The 17,826-nt window shown below is 44.3% G+C and overlaps 1 protein-coding gene across 15 annotated transcripts in view; it reads right to left on the bottom strand.

Moving 5' to 3' along the window:
- Positions 1 to 14,088, bottom strand: part of epb41a (erythrocyte membrane protein band 4.1a) — a 57,387-nt gene extending 43,299 nt beyond the window's left edge. For 12 of the 15 annotated variants that reach the window (XM_085263225.1, XM_085263236.1, XM_085263229.1 and 9 more), the window contains exons 1-2: positions 13,936 to 14,088; positions 1,216 to 1,532 (exon numbers count right to left, since the gene is read on the bottom strand). In XM_085263225.1, coding sequence (XP_085119351.1) covers positions 1,216 to 1,524 — 309 coding nt within the window. In that variant the 5' untranslated portion in view covers positions 1,525 to 1,532; positions 13,936 to 14,088. Of the gene's footprint in view, positions 1 to 1,215; positions 1,533 to 13,427; positions 13,812 to 13,935 lie in introns of those variants that run through there. The other 3 variants (XM_085263228.1, XM_085263226.1, XM_085263227.1) reach the window with 3 other exon arrangements.
- Positions 14,089 to 17,826: the final 3,738 nt, after the last annotated feature.

The raw sequence follows: 17,826 nt of genomic DNA, 5'->3' as shown, positions 1-17,826 counted from the left end.
GCTAAAACAGCCAACTAGACAGAATCAAAAGCCAAAGTAAAAAAATAAGTTCTAAGACGTGATTTAAAAGACTGGATCGACTCGGCAGTGCGAATATGAACGGGGAGGTTATTCCAGAGTCTGGGTGCCACGGATGCAAAGGCCCGGTCGCCTCTCGACTTCATTCGAGTCCTAGGTTGTGCTAGGAGCCTGTGATTGGACAATATAAGTGCTCTGTTGGGATTGTATGAATGGAGTAAATCAGAAAGATAACTGGGCGCTAAATTATTCAAAATATTAAAAGTGAACAAAAGAATTTTAAAATCTATACGATATTTAACAGGGAGCCAATGTAATTTGGCTAAAATTGGAGTTATGTGTTCATGAATTCTCGTACCTGCTAAAAGACGCGCAGCTGCATTTTGAATTAACTGGAGCCGGCAAAGAGAGGAGTGTTGGAGGCCCGAGTAGAGGGAGTTACAGTAGACCAGTCTGGATGTAATAAATGCCTGGACAAGCTTTTCAAGGTCCTTTAAAGGAAGGAATGGCTTTGCTTTGGAAATCTGACGCAACTGGTAAAAGCTGTTTTTTACCACAGTGGACACCAGTCATGTAGTAACTGATATATTTATATGTGTAAAAACATCAGTGTCTTTGCAAAAAGACTAAAGTGCAATTCATACTACTAATCTGAACACCAGGTGACAACCTTGTTTGGATTTAATGCCATCACAGGTGAAACTGAGCAGTTCATACTGGAAAACAACAGTTACTGTGTCTAAACCGATGGATGCAGGGGCTGTCAGAGTTATGAAGAGGATGCACATCGTGCTATGGTGCAGTTTTGATGGAGATGTGCATGTCAAGCATTACAGCTCAGCAAAAACTGTGAGATCATCCACACATCTGAGGTGTCACAGTGTAAACTATGTGAACATGTAGCACACGGAGGATCTTAAATAAGTCACAGCGTAATCAGACTTTATAAAGGTGATCCAGGCTACACCTGAAGGAGCCCAACACCACCTTTGTAATGTTTCTCTTGTAGCCTGAGCAGGGAGGAGGCTTCATGCACCATCTACAGTCAAGAGTCTCAGGTTTGGAAAATGATTTGCTCAGTAATGTAAAAGTTGACGCATCCTATAAGAAATACTTTGCAACTCGATCCATGACACATTTCCTTACATATCACAGGTAAGACCTAAGTCTGTAACACAGTCACCAACACAGGCTGACCTGAGCCTCAGCGCTGCTTACTGAGTGCTGGTCAAGGGCGACCTCGCCCTCTGTTTTTAGTTCAGGTTCGGGGTCAGCGATGGGTGCTTTAGCTTCTTCCTCCTTGTCCTCCTTTTCTCCACCCTCGCTCTCACACTGTGAACGCCTTTTCAGGAGGGAGGAAAAGAGGCGTGTGAGACCGCGGCCAGCAGGGTTGTGGTTTTGAGGTCGGAGCTGGTCGTCCTCTGGAGTGGGAGGTCTGGCGCCCTGGCCAGCTTCCTCCTGCTGCCTCGGCTTTTTCTGGTGACTTTCTGCCTCGTCTGTTGTCATGTCAACAGCTGTGGAGGTAGATCAGAAAATAGAAATGAAATCAGACAGGTTCATGGTTCAGGCAGATTGGCTTTGTGGAGCTTAAAAAACGGATACTTTACCATCATGCATCAGTCCATCATAACAGCGTTACCAATTCACAATCAGACTGATAAGAGAAATGTTTTCTCAGAGATCAAACCTTTCAAACTTTTCTGCAACAGAACGGATCAAAACCCAGCAAATACAAATACACTAATGTCAGTTCAGTTGTTAGCAGCCTTAAGGTGGTTTATATTGCTTTAGCAAAAAGGAAAGTTTGAAGCCTAATCTTGAAAGTAGAGATAGTGTCTGTCTCCTGAATCCAAACTGGAAGCTGGTTCCACAGAAGAGGGGCCTGAAAACTGAAGGCTCTGCCTCCCATTCTACTTTTAAATACTCTAGGAACAACAAGTAGGCCTGCAGAGCGAGAGCGAAGTGCTCTAATAGGGTGATATGGTACTACAAGGTCATTAAGATAAGATGGGGCCTGATTATTTAAGACCTTGTATGTGAGGAGCAGGATTTTGAATTCTGGACTTAACAGGAAGCCAAAACAGGAGAAATCTGCTCTCTCTTTCTAGTCCCTGTCAGGACTCTTGCTGCAGCATTTTGGATCAGCTGAAGGCTTTTCAGGGAGTTTTTAGGACTTCCTGATAATAATGAATTACAGTCGTCCAGCCTGGAAGTAATAAATGCAGCAGTTATCAAAGTTCCTGTACAATGACAATGTCTGTGGGATGGTTACCAGGATGCTGAATTAACTGGGAATTTATTCAATGAGTATTACAAAACTGCTCAGTGGCTAAAAAATAGAGGTTGTGTTTTGGCTTTTAGAAAGCATGTAAAATGAACCCCGATCACAGAGAGACAACAAAAACATCTGACCTGACTATTACAAGCGTTACATCACGTTATCTTCATTTAAGATGCCACACTGGGCTGCAGTGTCAGTTTTTCACCACTATTGCTAAAGGGGTGAAAGCTACACTCTCACTTTCAGATGATGCTAATGGCAACATAAAACTCGTGGTGACTGCTGGACGTGTCACTCTTCTGGCAGAACAGTCGTTTTCCTGTCTGCTTGTCACAGTGATCCCATCCCCAGCTCGGTTTGGGATTAATGTGGTCCTATGGGAATTACACCAGGTGGGTGGCTGCATGACCATCAGCTGATGAAGCACAACAGTCAGAAATGTTGCTGCTGTAGCACCCCCCCCCCCCGCGCACAAACACATCCTCCAACCACACACACCCATATTTTGTTTTCAAACTCCATTGCAGTTTATTTCACACCTCAAACATTTAGTAAACAATTAAGCAAATACAAGTAAACTGCAATAAATTACAGGTAGTAATAAAATAAGCTACTAACTCTTTTACGCTGCGTCCACACACAGAGCTGTTTCTGTGTGTTTGGACCTTTCGTCCACATGTAACCGGCGTTTCGAATCACCGAAAACTGAGGTTTTTTTTTAAATACTGGAATACAGAGTTCGTCACGCAACGTCAAAGGTATGTGCCTTTTTCCACGTCACGCTGTGGCCACGTTATTGTTTACATGAGATGAATAGCAGAATGGAGACAAATACTGTTAATCTGACTGTCTGCAGGTTTTACACACAGTTACTGTCCCTCCATTTACAAAGGCTGATTATTTTACATGTAGTTGTTTTTTCCTGAGTAATAATGTTCAACATTGCAGTCAACACAGTTTTCAAAAAATGCCCCTCTGTGCAAAATGGGTTCAAAAACATAAACAGCTGTGGGATCCTGTTTGTCCGTGAGTTTGAGAGCCCAGCGCTGCTCCCGACGCAGGGAAACTAATTCTGTCGCAGAGACCTACGTCGGCACTTGTGCAGGTGAAGCCAAAGGGAGGATTTGCTTCACCATATTGTCTAGCATTTGGCTTGGAATGAAGTTGGTTTGGAAACATATTCAGTGATGCTTCATCTCCTGCTTTGCGTTTGCGTGGGCGCCCCGTCAAAAACCTGTCCATGATGCTAGCAGTGTCCAAGCGTTTTGTTTTTGTTTTTTTTCATACCCCTGCAATGGCTCTGCGCCCCCCCCCCCCCCCCCCAGGGGGCGGGCCCCACACTTTGGGAACCTCTGATCATTATTAAGAGATGAAAAGCCATTGAATCAACTGAACATATAATTTATTATGAAACAGAAAACTAGATTGTTTTTACATGAGTGATCAGTGTGTGAATTCAAACACTTGCTGCATGCAGGTCCTCGGCCTCTTCAGACTTTCCACAGGCATTGCTGCTTTCATTGATACTTTAGCACTGCTAACCTCATGCGATTAGACAAACTTTAGATACAAACTGCATCTTTTGTTTACATTATTTACTCGGGGCTCTGTCTGTTGCCCCACTCAACAGGTTGCAAGTTCAACTGGAACCTGAGATCCACAAACCCGTTACTGCTTTATTTTTACAGATGCATTCAGTCTTTTGTTTCTATTCATGATTTTTCACTTTGGAATACATAAACTACAAGACATACTAACTGGAATTAGCAGACTAATGGTGCAGACTGGTGGAGGCAGGGAACAAACCACCAACCTTCCTCCAGCAGATAACCTGCTCCACCTCCTGAGCTACAGCCACCTCACAGCTACCTTCAAGAAGTTTTTAGTAAAACCACGGCCCTTTCATTCCTACCTCACAGACCGTACGATTGCACAATTGAACTATTCCTTGGAGCTTCGCTCTCCACCAGACTTCTCTGCAATGTGTCCGGACCCAAACGAGCGGCCATGGAAAAATGGATGGGCTTCCCAGTCGGGTTTCTTTTTGTGGAGAAAAATGACAGAACCGCCCGTGCATAGATTACCAGGGCCTGACATCACAATCAAAGACAAGTATCCACTGCCTTTGATGAACTCCATGTTTGACACTCTTCACGGAGCTGCTATTTTTACCGAACTCGACCTCCGCAGTGCATCCGACAAAGAGATGAATGGAAAACCGCATTCAATACACCACTTTGAATACCCGGTGATGCCGATTGGGCTAACCAACCCCCAGCCATCTTTCAAGCTTTGGTATGTTCTCAGGGATTTTGTGGACAGGTTCGTGTTTGTTTACCCTAGATGACATTCAGATATTTTCCAAGACTCTTGAGGAACACCATGTGGCTTTTCTCACGTCATCTCGAGGAGAACTATGATGTGGGTGACAGGGAGGTGTTAGTAGTAAAGCTCGCTCTGAAAGAATGGCGGCATCTGTTGGAGGCAGCCAAGCAGCCGTTTGCTATCTGGATGGATCATAAAAACCTAACTTACCTGAGGACAGCTAAGAGACTGAGTGCACGGCAGGCACGTGGGTCACTGTCTTTGCCAGGTTTAACTTTTTTATTTCCTACCGTCCACGCTCACGGAGCATCAAAGCCAATGCATTATCACGCCAGTTCGCCACCGACACAATCGCTCTGAGGTCCCAACCATTCTCCCCGCTACAAGCAAGATTGGGTTCATTGCCTGGGATGTGGAGGTCGCCATTCGCCGGTACTGGAGATTGACCCTGATCTGGGTATTGGTCTCGTGAATCGGCGCTATTTACTTGCAGCAGCCCGTTCCACAATTCTGGACCGGGTTCACGCCGCCAAATTCTCATGGCAGACCATTCCATTTCCCCATCATGTCACGCTACACCTGCAAGCCAGTGAGACACTAGAAAGCCATTCAGTTGCCTTATTACCTCACTCAGCATTTCTCTCCCTCTGTTTCAGTGACCTCTATCCCCGACCCACGAGCCGTGACTGCTTCAGACTCCTGTTAGATTCTCATTTCATGTTTCCGGTGCTTAAGTGTTACTCTTGTGTCTTTGTAAACAAAACCTACCAGTTTGCCTCTGTCTGTATTTGGGTCCATTTTCATGCACTAGCCCCTGCTGCCATAACAGGAATATTAGTCTCTACTATTTCAATTTGTCAGTTAAAATTAGAGATGGACCGATCCGATATTACGTATCAGTATCGGTCCCATACTGACCTAAATTACTGGATCGGATATCGGAGAAAAATAAAAAATGTAATCCGATCCATTAAATATCACGAAAGCACCTCACAAAACTTGCAACACGCCGTAACTCACCTCAGAACGTTAGCACGTCGGAGCAGTATGCATCACGTGATAGAGCGGCTGTGGCATGCGGGACCTGTCGGTGGTCTGGATAGCATTTGGAGCTTCGCTAGCAACCCGGCATTTCATCTCCGACAAAGTTATCCCGAGAGAAGTAAAGCAAGTGTGTAAGTCCATCTCTGAATGTTTGTAAAGCATTCCTGCATTAAGCTTAACGAGCGACTGCCTCTCGCTCTCCGGCTGCTACTTCAATCATGAAACTGCTTAACGATCAGCTGATCAGCTTTTCTGTCGCGTGTCCGTGTCTCTAGTTTGTTTTTGGCCCACTTTGCACCAGAAAGAGGAAACCAGCGGCTGAACAACAGCAGCACGTTTAAGCTTGATCAGCTGTTGTTAGAATTTATTTAATATTACTTTCTACTCGAGGATCTTTTTCTACGTAGCTGACGGCTGGTAACTGTGCAGGGGCGGATCTAGCAAAGTTTAGCCAGGGGGGCCGATAGGGCATTAACAGGGAAAAGGGGGCACAAAGACATACTTTTCTTTCTTATTCTCATTTAAAATGTCTCGCTTTTAATTATTTAATATTCATCTGAATCTTACACCCAAAGTTTTAATCTGATGTAAAATGTATAGAAGTCCATTACTGTATATAGTAACTATTAAGTCTAATATACCCTAGTAAGCTATAGTACTTTTTCCTTTGGGAAGGTACCATCTGTGCAGTCTGCAATTTTGTTGAAGAAAGATGTTGAATCTATTTAATATTTCTTGAAAAATAATTGATTTCTGTGCATTTTTTTTCACACTGCATCAAATTAAGGTTGATTACGTCGATTAAGCATCATGAGGTGGAGCGTGAGGGGTGGTTCCCTATTTTTTATTTATTTATTTTTGTTGTTGCTGGGAGTTGGAACCCTATTAGTTAGGTTGCTTAATATTTATGCTAAGTACTCTTTAAAATACCAGAATAGGGAGGATGGTGTAGGTTTAAGTTTATTAGATTGATCAGTATTGCTGAACTATGAAATATTTTTTTTTTGCATACAGGTATAACAGAATAGCTTTAGTGTAGTTGTTGTTTTAAACTTGAGTATGAACTTATACAAAATGCAGCAAGATATTTAAAAAACAGTTTTGTTGATTAAAAAACACTATCGGATTCATATCGGTATCGGCAGATATCCAAATTTATGATATCGGTATCGGTATCGGACATAAAAAAGTGGTATCGTGCCATCTCTAGTTAAAATCAGGACAGACAGGTTGTAACACCTACAGGCACATAAAGTTGATGGTGAGAATCCTTTTCTGGCTTAATACCAGGACCAACACTTCCAAGACACTGGAAGCTAACCCACCTAAGTAACTAACCAGAATCTTTATGTAAAAAAGTCAAAAGTTAGTGACCAGGGTTCAGCGGGCAACTGGAGAAAATATATTTACATCCATGGATGAACAACGTTGTTCGTGCATTATCATCTCTGTACTGTGTTTTACTGCTATTGGGTCATAAACTAGATCATTCAATGACTTGACATTCTGACCAGAAGAGAAAATGGTAAATTAATAAGATTAAAGCACCGCAACAGTTCCAAGTCAGCAAGAAACAGAAGGAGACCACGGTGGTGGATGAAGTCCCCAGGGTGGAGAAGGAATGCTTCTTTATAAAGGTAAGAGGTGCCAGGGCTCCTGGACGTGATGGGACACCACTTTTAACAGGTGCCTCAGATGGGCAGAGATCTGAAGGATGCCAGACAATAAGCTCAGGTTTCTCATAAGTGCTGCCTACAACTCCCTTCCATAGCCCTGCCTGTTTAGTAGTGCTTACTATGGCAGCTGGCGTCCTGTAGGCAGGACAGCATGGCAAGTCTGCATGTTTTCATAACAAAAGGACGCAACAATGAAAAGGAGAAAAGATGGCACTGTCCCAGGGATGCTTCGGGTGGCAAGGAAGTCAGGAAGTCCTCAAGATGTGTAGTGTGATGGCATACTTCAGAGTCAGCTATCTATCTATTATTGTAGGATCTACTGTACAATACAAAGCGCCTTGAGGCGACTGTTGTTGTGATTTGGTGCTATATAAATAAATGAATTTGGAGAAACAGCCGTTTACTCTCACACACTGAGATCTGTCAGTTAAAAAGTCTAAAATCCAACCAACGAGATTAAAATCAAGTTTAAACTGGTTAAGAAGTTTATCAACTAAAAGATGTGGCTGGATAGAATTAAAAGCTGAAGAAAAATCAATAAATACGGGCCGAGCATGAGCTTTAGCTTTAGCATGATGTCAGCTGGTAAAGACTGGCAGATATTTGGTGAACCTCAAGGAGAAGCTCCTCTTCCCAAGAGATATAACAACAACTCTCCGCAGATAGAGACGACCGAACTGGCAGAGGCCAGGCACCTGACAGCAAAGCCAGGATTTACCCTGTGGAGGCTGGGTGTCAGGACATAGTGGGCAAAGCAGCTGTCCAGCTACTTCATGAGTGACCAGCCCAAACCTGCAGAAAGCCATGAAGGCATTAGGAGAGGAGGCTGAGAAAGCAAGCTTTTGGCTTTGGCTCTGGTGGAAGGATGTCAGTTAGCAGGCAACACCACAGGAAAGGCAGCTGCTGGGGGTGCCACAGAGACATCCCCGGTGTGCCACTGCCCCCCACTGGGAGATGTACTGGGATAGGGGGCAAAACATCCATGGATGGCGACCTCCAGTTGATGTGGTGGTGTGAAGACTCCAGTGACACTTAAAGCACCAGGGAACAACTTTGTTAGCTGACCAACGGGTTTCGGCTTGTGGCCTGCATCGGGGTCATCACAAAATACCAAACAGTGTGTGTTTCGATAAAACAAAGAAATACAGGTGAACCAGTCACACATTCACGCATAAACAAGCTGACCAATCAGCATTTAAGGGGGTGGTACTGGCTGATTGGTTGAATCAGAGGCCAAACAGGCTCTGGCCTGAGCCAGGACAGATTTAGGGCTTCAGTTGATGACCTTGCAGCTGACCTTCTGGCACTGGCGGTGACATGACTGGCTCAATGACAAAGCAGGAAACATGCATTAAGCATTAAAACTCTTTGATGTGTAGTATTATTTCCCAGCTGACTGACTCATTCCAGTTTTATTTATCCAAATGCAGTAGCATTTAAAACTATTCTAACTATATATTCTCACAACGACTGTACTGATTCTCATGTATAATTGAAAACTGACATTATTGACATGATGTGAAAACATATACAAAAAAATTACAACTGCAACCATTGCAAAAAGACAAAAACACATTTTTGAATGCACTGAATCTCCAGTTGCTATACAGCCTCAGTGTTTGGATACGCTTACGGTCTCTGATACTATTTTAAGGTATGCTCATAGATTAAAGGTGGAGAGCCAACACGACTAGCACATGAAGTTCCAGAAGCTGCTGGCAGCCCACAGTGCTGAGTGGACACGGGCGTAGCTGCACGAGTGCTGACAGGACAGAGTGCCACAGCTCCAGGTACACTGACGACCGTGATGAGAGCTAAACGCTGTATTTTACAGTTCACATGGTCGGTTTGGTGCGATAAAGAAAAAGTATGCAGATTTAATTTGTGCTGCTGTGTGTGAAATGATGTTGCCAAACACACTGAGCACATCAGGAAGTAAGGAAGAGGTTTCAGCAGAGTTGAGCCGTTGTTCTTAATGAAAGCCTTTCGGTGTTTCTTTGGCCATTGGCTACATTTTTAACTCATTTTCAGTCCAGTCCCTGAACATATCACCGTCGCCAGGACAATAGTGTTTTGTTTTGTTGACCTATGAATCAGTCAAACATAAAAAACACACCGAACTGAAAGGATGAACCTGTGATGTGTCTAACACATAACTCAGCAAACAACACATCTTAAACTGTATCTTTAGGCTCTATGTTACCAGCAGCAAAAAAACCGCACAGACCTTTTCTCATTTCTGTGGTTCTATGAAAAATGCCAAAGATAACCCAGTTTGACAAACAAAACATAACAAGGTGATTCCCAAAGAGTTATTAACCGAAATTAGGCAACTCAGCTCAGTTTAAAGGCGAGTTAGTCAAGTACGGGACAAATGAATACGGTGTAGGCCTGGAAAAAAAGACTCCACGATTTAGAATATTGAACATAAAATGATGTTCATTTAGAAAAATATGGTCTAAAAACAAAAAGAATATAAATGAAAAAAGATGATGCGTTGTAAGGTGACCCTTTAACCGGGAAGCACTGGCCCAGAGTTTCTCAGGAACATGCTGCTCACACGTGGCAACACAACAGGATAGCAACAGTGTAACACTCGGCTCAGCACCTCACACCTCGCTAAACAATGGGTGACATCACGGTGGCCATCTTTTATGTACAGTTTATGCTTCAAGCATAAAACGCCGAACACCATCAACTAACTAGAATAATACTGAATCCGTATAAATGAAAGTTACAAGGATAACAAAGAGATACATTTGTGACATGAGACATATTTGGCTTTCTAAAAGAGCAACGATATAAAAGTGACTGCTGCTGAAATATAATCGACATGTGTTTTAAAGCACACTTACTTTTTACATTTACAATTTTCAGAAGGCCCAGTTAGCACCAGTTGGCACCATTATAATGGTTATAAGACACTTCTCTGTCTTCTCTGTTTGAGGTGTGGAAAGACAGACACAGTATTACTGACATTATGTCACAATAACCTGCTCGGGCTCCATGTCTAATGCTCGTCACAGCCCGCAGTCGCTGTGCTGTAGAGCGCCGGCTGTCTTTCCACCCTTGAGAGACTTGATCACCGCCTTGGTCTCGTCAGAAGTGAAGGCACCAGTGTCCACAACGAGTTCATCATTTTTGGCTAAGTCATCATCCAACAAAGGCATATCTGGGGCAGGTTGATTCAGGAGATCTTTGAAGTGCGCTACCCAGCACTTATCGTGGTCTTTCTGCGTGAGGAGAGGTCTGCTGTCAAGGTGACGGTAAGATCGCGCACGATCTGGAATAGCGTTCTCGTATCGTTCCGATCAGCAGCTTTCCGCTCGACCCATTTGCGTTTATCCCTTCGACAGCTTCGCTTCACCTGCCAATCGGGGCGTCGGTACCACTCCTCTGCGGCTTGCTGTTGTTTATTTCATGCCGTCTGATCCCGGGCGATTTTCGCTCTTCGTCGTTCATCGACTAGCTGCCATGTTCGATCTTGGATTCAACGTTCCTCGAAGGTCCCTCTTCACCGACCGATGGCATTTTCGACGCTGGCCACCACGGCGGTTCGAAGGGCAAGTGGAGGAGGGGTTAAATAAGTCAGAGTATAGTGAGATCAGAGCCAAGAAGTGGTAGAAATGCTTTATATAGTGCACAGTCAAACTATATAATGGTGTCTTTGATTTTGTCTGAAAGTACAGATATAGACACAGATTTTAAGGCATGAGGCCTGTGTTTGGGCACATAGTGGCCCAGTACCAACAATCACAGTGACACATCCATATCATTAGGTGGATTTCTAGGTTCAAATTAGGTCAGTGACATGAAGTGATATGACAAGACAGACCAAGCAGTTTAAAAGAGGTGCTAAGGTTTAGGCTGAAAGGAAGGCCTGGTTCACCGGAAACATCAGCAAAGAGTAAAACGTACTTAAGTGTATCTGTATTTCTGACTGCACGGTAGCCTGTGTCAGAGCGCTAAAATTGAGCTTAAGCGCTAAAAGCGGCTTTAAAATAATCTGGGTGGGATTAAAGGCTGCAGTGTGCAGATGTGGAGCACAGAGGATGCTGATGTTAATCAGTAACTACTGCATGAGCCTCCCTCCTCACACACTCATGATCTACACAGTGCCACCGTGTTTGGGGAGAGAAAAAAACATGGAATTCGACCTGACCCAGATGAATCTGTGGCAAGGATTCATCGTTATCCAGCGAAGGAAAAACAAGTTCTGAAACACAAAAACACGTGAATCCATGCACAGCATCTGTGTGAAGAGAGGGCAGTATGAGGTCACACCGAATCAGCAGGCATCAGTGACAACGATGGAGGCAGTCAGCATAGAAACAACACACAGCTCTGAGCATCTGAGGGCTGGGCAGGTAGAGACCATCGTTCAGTTAACAATCGTTTTTATCAATGACCTTTCTTTCTGATGAAAGCAAGACAATAACTAAATAAACACTAATAATCGAAGGAAAAGAAACGATGATGAAATGTAGCAAAACTTTCATTAACGAATAAATAAACAAAAATCCTGGAGAGACAAGATCTCAAGTGCTCGAGGTGCAGAGCAAGGAGTTTGAAAGTGAGCAGGTCAGAAGAAGAACCTCCCTACGGTTAGGTGGACACATTCGATGTGTTTGTCATGAGTAGCACGTTACTGTAACCAGATTACTTTTTTCAAGTAACGGGTAAAGTAAGGGATTACTATTGCAGAAAAAGTAGTTACATTACAGTTACATTCCCGTAAGCACGCTGCGGTACAGCGTTACTAAACTGTGATTTTGTTTGTGAGAGTGTCTCGTGACAATGACGTACGAGCGTGTGACGTCCGTGGCAGCAACAGACGTGGATAACATGGAGTGATGGAGAGAGTACGACCGTGCAGCGTTGCGGAAGTAATCAGATTACTGTGAGTTTGAATCTGTTAAAAGTGACACAAACATCAGCGTCTGCTGTTCACTCTGTGTGGGAAGGAAACTTCTTTCTGCAGCGAAAAAATGAAACTTCAAATCTGAGCGAGCAGCGAGCGCGCCGCCACGGCAACGTGACATTCACAGAGAAACCCCCGGACCCCCCACTGACATGACCGCTGTGGGCAAACCTCCACCCGCCCCACTCCTGATAAACAGGTGGCAATAGATTTAAGAGCTGCTGAGTCTTTGATTCTATTTATTTTCTGCTGTGTTTTACTCGCATCTATTTGAAAGAGTGTAAACACAAAACATGATTTTATCTGCTGGAACATGCAGACGATAGGTTTCCATGTTAAACACGTTTCTTCCAGTCAGAGAATGTTGCAAATAATTTAATATTTGCTTGATGCATAAAGTTAAAAAGATGAAAACTAATAAAACAAGTTTAAAAAATACTTTTTCATTGGATTCAGTTTCATATGATGGATTATGCAGAAACAGTCGAACACGGCTGAAAGCTAACACTGTTGCTTTATTACATATTCAGGTTGTAACTCATGTTTTTGAAAAACAACTAAGTAACTAATTACTTAATCAGTAATGTAACAGGATTACTTTTTGGAGATGTAATCAGTAATTAGTAACTAATTACTTTTTTCAAGTAACTTGACCAACACTGCTGGTCACAGAATGAAATATGTTCCTGTGCTCGTCCAGCTTTGTGAGCTCGCTCGCTGGTCTCAGATCAGCACCTTGTGCCTCTGCTGCAGCACGGTTTGAAGCTTTGTGGTTATTATGAGTGTTATTTGAGTTACTGCTGGCACCACGATACTGACGCTGTTTGAACTTTGACGTGTCTCCGCATTGAACAGCTGAGTTAGATATTTGTGATAATGAGCAGTTGAACAGGTTCAACAGTCACACTTTGCTTCCTTGACAGTGAAATTTTTGAAGGCCTAATAACGCACCAAAACTGCAGAGAGATACTATAAAATCACCACAACCTTGAGAAACAGTCTGCAGACGTGTATCGTGTTCTTTGCCTTGTTTTAGTGTCTGACTTGGAACACTGAATGAATATGAAGTAGCAGTGAGATGTGTCTGATGTGCTGTGACAACAATGAACGTGGCAGCATGTAGCAGACAGCAGCGCTATAAAACCACCGAGAGCATCCACACCTCGTTGCTTTCTTCTGCGGCGCTTGAACTGAAGTGAAGAACTTTTCTCCGTCTCACCGGACAATAATCAAAGAGTCCAGTCCTCATGATGATGATGATGATGATGATGATGCGCTCTGCTGTGAGCGCTGCAGGCCTGGGTACCAGAGCGCGGTGCTGTTCATGCTCATAATGTATGAAAGCACGAAACGGAAGCATCTCTTGGTGCGCTGGTTGTGTAACACGAATGCGCGGATTGCGGTGGTCACGGATAAAGAAGTAGTGCATCCGCTCATGCTGTTACATCATCGCCGTATCATCAGACACGACCTTCTACCATGCAGAAATCATCCAAACTCCACTAACGCTGTTTTTCTGACCCGTTTTCCTGCATTTTGCTGCCGTGACTCAGTCAACACTACAGCCCGGCGCTGAGCGTGGGACAATAAAAGGGGCGGTAGGTGTACCTGTCTGCAAATGGCGCTGGATGTGTGCGTGAGCAGCTCGTGTGATGCCGAGGATCACTCACCCGCTCACCTCAGAGCATCCGAAAAGAACAGGTCCTGTTTGAAAGCGGTGTCAGCGTGCACTCGTCCTCACAGGCATCAGTTAGAGAGCGCGCTCATTCATCAGCGTTATCAAGCGGCTTTAACAAAGTGTTTGGGTACCAGGCGCCAGATGGCACTTTGCCCTGAGCGTTGTCTGACAGACAGCGGTACGTGCAGGCTAGAGGTGCATGTAAGGACCGCTTCGTTGTCATGTCAGCGCCCGATCACAACAACAGCCGCCTCATCGTAAGGCAGACCCTACCCTGTCCACATACAGCAGTACTCAACAGCCTTAATATATGCAGTCAGTTCTAGGACCTGCTGCATTCTCTGGGCATACTTATATGGCACTTTATACAACACTCACACATTCATATGACCACTGTGCAGTAAACCACACGGTAAACATATAACACTATTTATTTATTTCTCCTGATTTGTATATTTGTACACTTAAAATACTGTTCATATGTCTGCGCTGAGTGGGAGCTGCTCTGTATCTCACTGTGTGTATGGTGACAGTAAAAGGCATTCTGTTCTATATCCTGCTTCAGAGAGCAACTTGGTATGAGTATGCTGCTAAGGATATCTGGCATGCAGGCTTGTAGATGTCCTGCTCGACCTCCTGAGCTACATCCAAGTAAATGCAGAAACAATACCACTGCAGCTTAGAAACAACAAAGTAGCTAAAGAGAAAGCCAGCCTGTAAGACAACAATGAGGAACAACACGGCCCACTTTACACCCTCTGCCACCCCCTTCCTTCTACAGAAGGGTGGAGTTTTGAATGTAATGAGACCAGTGTATATGTAGAAGTAGCCAATGCTAGCAGAGCAGACAGCAGCGTTCACCAATCAGAGCTCAGGAAGCTGCTGCTCCTGGCAGAGCTCCACCATCAGTAACCAAGGGTCCCCGCCATGAAATCAGTGCATCCATCATCAGTGAGCCACTGGAAACAGCAGCAGCTAGAAATGAGCTGAAATGATGTACAAGGTTGATTTTCTCTTTCTGATGAAATTTGAAAGCAGCCTGCATCGGACAGCTCGTGTGGCAAGCAGAAAGATCTCACAGGTATCTGGACACTCGCTGTTATATAACAGGCCGTAACAGGCCAACAATCACACGATCTCATGTGAAACAAGATCCTGTGATCCGAGCAGCCAGAGGAGCTCGTGGATGAGCTTTTAGATCCTCTGAGGAAGAGCGCAAACATGCTTATTCACACTTTCTCCACAAAGCAGAATTATTGGTGCGCTGCACGACGCCAGGAACCAGAGACCTCTGACACGCATGTTTGTACGGCAGCTACAAACTAGTGATGTGCGATTCCACTGATTCCCTTTCTGATCCGATACCAAGTAAAATCCAGGGTGGTATCGACGATACTGACCCGATACCACCCTGGATACTCTGTACAAAAACGTAATGTTTCATTGAGTTTCATAATACAACATAGAATTGCATTATTTAATTGTAATAATAATATAGCTTCATAATGATTACAGGACATCAGACTACTTGTTCTCATTGCTTAATGATGCAGAATTATCATATAGAAATAAAAACCTGAAGTTGTGCTATTTGAACACGTAGCCTGCCTGCTGCACTAAAGGACTCCGTGAGAGATGTCTGTCTCGCCCTAGCAGCACCTGTCCCTGTCCTCCACCTGCCCCTGTCCTCCACCTGTCCCTCTCCTCCTCTTCAGTTCGCCTCAACATACGCTCGTCATATTCTGTGATATGATTTACTCTGAGGTGTTTGACGAGGTCAGCGGTGTTACCACAACATCTCACTTTCTTGCCACATGTATCGCAAACCACATTTTGGCTGTTTGTGGAGGTAAAATACGTCCCCACATGACTCCAATTACACTCAGCCATTGTTGCGAGTGCGCACACCAGGGGCTGTGACACAGTTATACAGCCCTGTTTCACACATGACTATGAAAGGCGGAAGAGGAAGTAGTTCCTTCCAATTTAGACAATCCGAATGATATAGTTTCTTTCCACTGTGTTCCTGTTAATGAAAAACTACAAATTTACTCCAGAGTACTAACACATCGATATTTTAATATGAGAATCGATTCTAGAACAGCACGGTGGCACGGTGGTTAGCACTGTTGCCGCACAGCAAGAAGGTCCTGAGTTCAATTCCACCATCAGGCCGGCGTCTTTCTGTGTCGAGTGTGCATGTTCTCCCCGTGTTTGCGTGGGTTCCCTCCGGGTACTCCGGCTTCCTCCCACCGTCCAAAGACATGCAGCTTGTGGGGATAGGTTAATCGGATAATCCAAATTGCCCATAGGTGTGAATGTGAGTGTGAATGGTTGTCTGTCCCTGTGTGTTGGCCCTGCAACAGACTGGCGACCTGTCCAGGGTGTACCCCGCCTCTCTCCCTATGACAGCTGGGATAGGCTCCAGCGCCCCCCGCGACCCTGAAAAGGATAAGCGGAAGCGAATGGATGGATGGATTCTAGAACATAAATTACTGGTATCAGAAGAATCGATATTTCAGTGTCGATCCGCACACCACTACAGCAAACAGACAGCAGCAGTTATCAGTCAGCATCAGTCAGACTAGATCAGGTAAAAATGTATTTTACATGTGGAGGAAAGCTTTAACTTTTCCAAAATCCTTCAAATATCTCTCTGTATAAAGGAAAGTGCTAGGAACGAGCTACATGAACAATGCTTTCAAAGGAATCTGGTATGCAGTGATAGTGTATGTGTTTTTACACACGGGACATTTTAAGCTTAAATGTGGAATATTATTGTATTTCTTGATGATTGTTCTGTGAACACCACAGACCCACACAGCGTTCACAGTTAAATTGTCTTTATTGTACAGATTTTGCACACACACGATGCCTCCTCCTCGCCACCTCGACCACCGAGCTTCCTGTTCGGCACCTCGTGTTTCCCAGGGCAGCTTGCAGCTGTGCTCTCACACGCCTCCCTTCGCCGGAGAGAGTTGGTCAGCCTAATTCCCTCCACCTGGCTCACTGTAGCGGAGCCAGAGACCACAGCCCTGCCATGTCCTATAAGTCATTAAAGGCCATTTCACTTCATTTTAGTTCAGATTTATTGGTGGTGCCGGTTTACAGTCAGCTCTTTGTGCTTCTTCTGAAAGTTCTTAAAATGAAACATGTCTTTAAAATGTATTTCAGTGAAAGGACAAACATGCCGCCTGAGTCGGCACAAAGGAAGAGCGTACCAAGTAAGCTGCGAGACACGCCCCCATAGATACAGCACCGTGGTTATAATTGCCATATCTAAGCCAACTCATGTGCTTTTGTCTGAGCGCTGGTCTGTTCACCACACTGCTCCTCACATCGGCGCTCTTTACAATCAGATCTGTTCTCGCATTCACACAGACGCTCCTTCCCCCATCACTTTACAAAAGGCCACCGTTGCAACCCCCTCCTCCTTCACTTGCATCCTCCAACCCCCTTCCACACAGGAGCAGGTGCTAAGCCAGACTGTCTGCTGAGGTGAAGCGTCAGCCATTAAGGGAATTAAAAACAAGAGAATTTTAAAAACAATCCTAAAATGTACAGGAGTGAAATTAAAAATGGGGTAATGTGCTCAGACTGTTTTGTTCCACTTAAAAGACGAGCTGCAGCATTTTGCACAACCTGCAGACGCCTAATGGACGCATCACTAACCCCACAATAAAGCGCGTTACAATAATCCAGCCTAGAAGTAACAAAGGCATGGATTACTGTCTCAAAATGCTGTTTCGATAAGATAGGCTTTATTTTGACTAACTGCCTCAAATGAAAAAAGCGAGATCTTACAACAGACCTGGCTTTCAAGTTTAAGATCTGCCTCCATTTTAACTCCCAGATCAGTGATGACTGGTTCAACATACTGTGC

Source organism: Mchenga conophoros, linkage group LG22 (genome assembly GCF_057382185.1).
Source record: "Mchenga conophoros isolate Kocher_MC1m ecotype Shallow Benthic linkage group LG22, M_conophoros_male_GT1.1, whole genome shotgun sequence".
NCBI lineage: Eukaryota > Metazoa > Chordata > Actinopteri > Cichliformes > Cichlidae > Mchenga > Mchenga conophoros.
The sequence above is the reverse complement of the archived record's forward strand: the minus strand, read 5'-3'. Positions and strand labels throughout refer to the sequence as shown.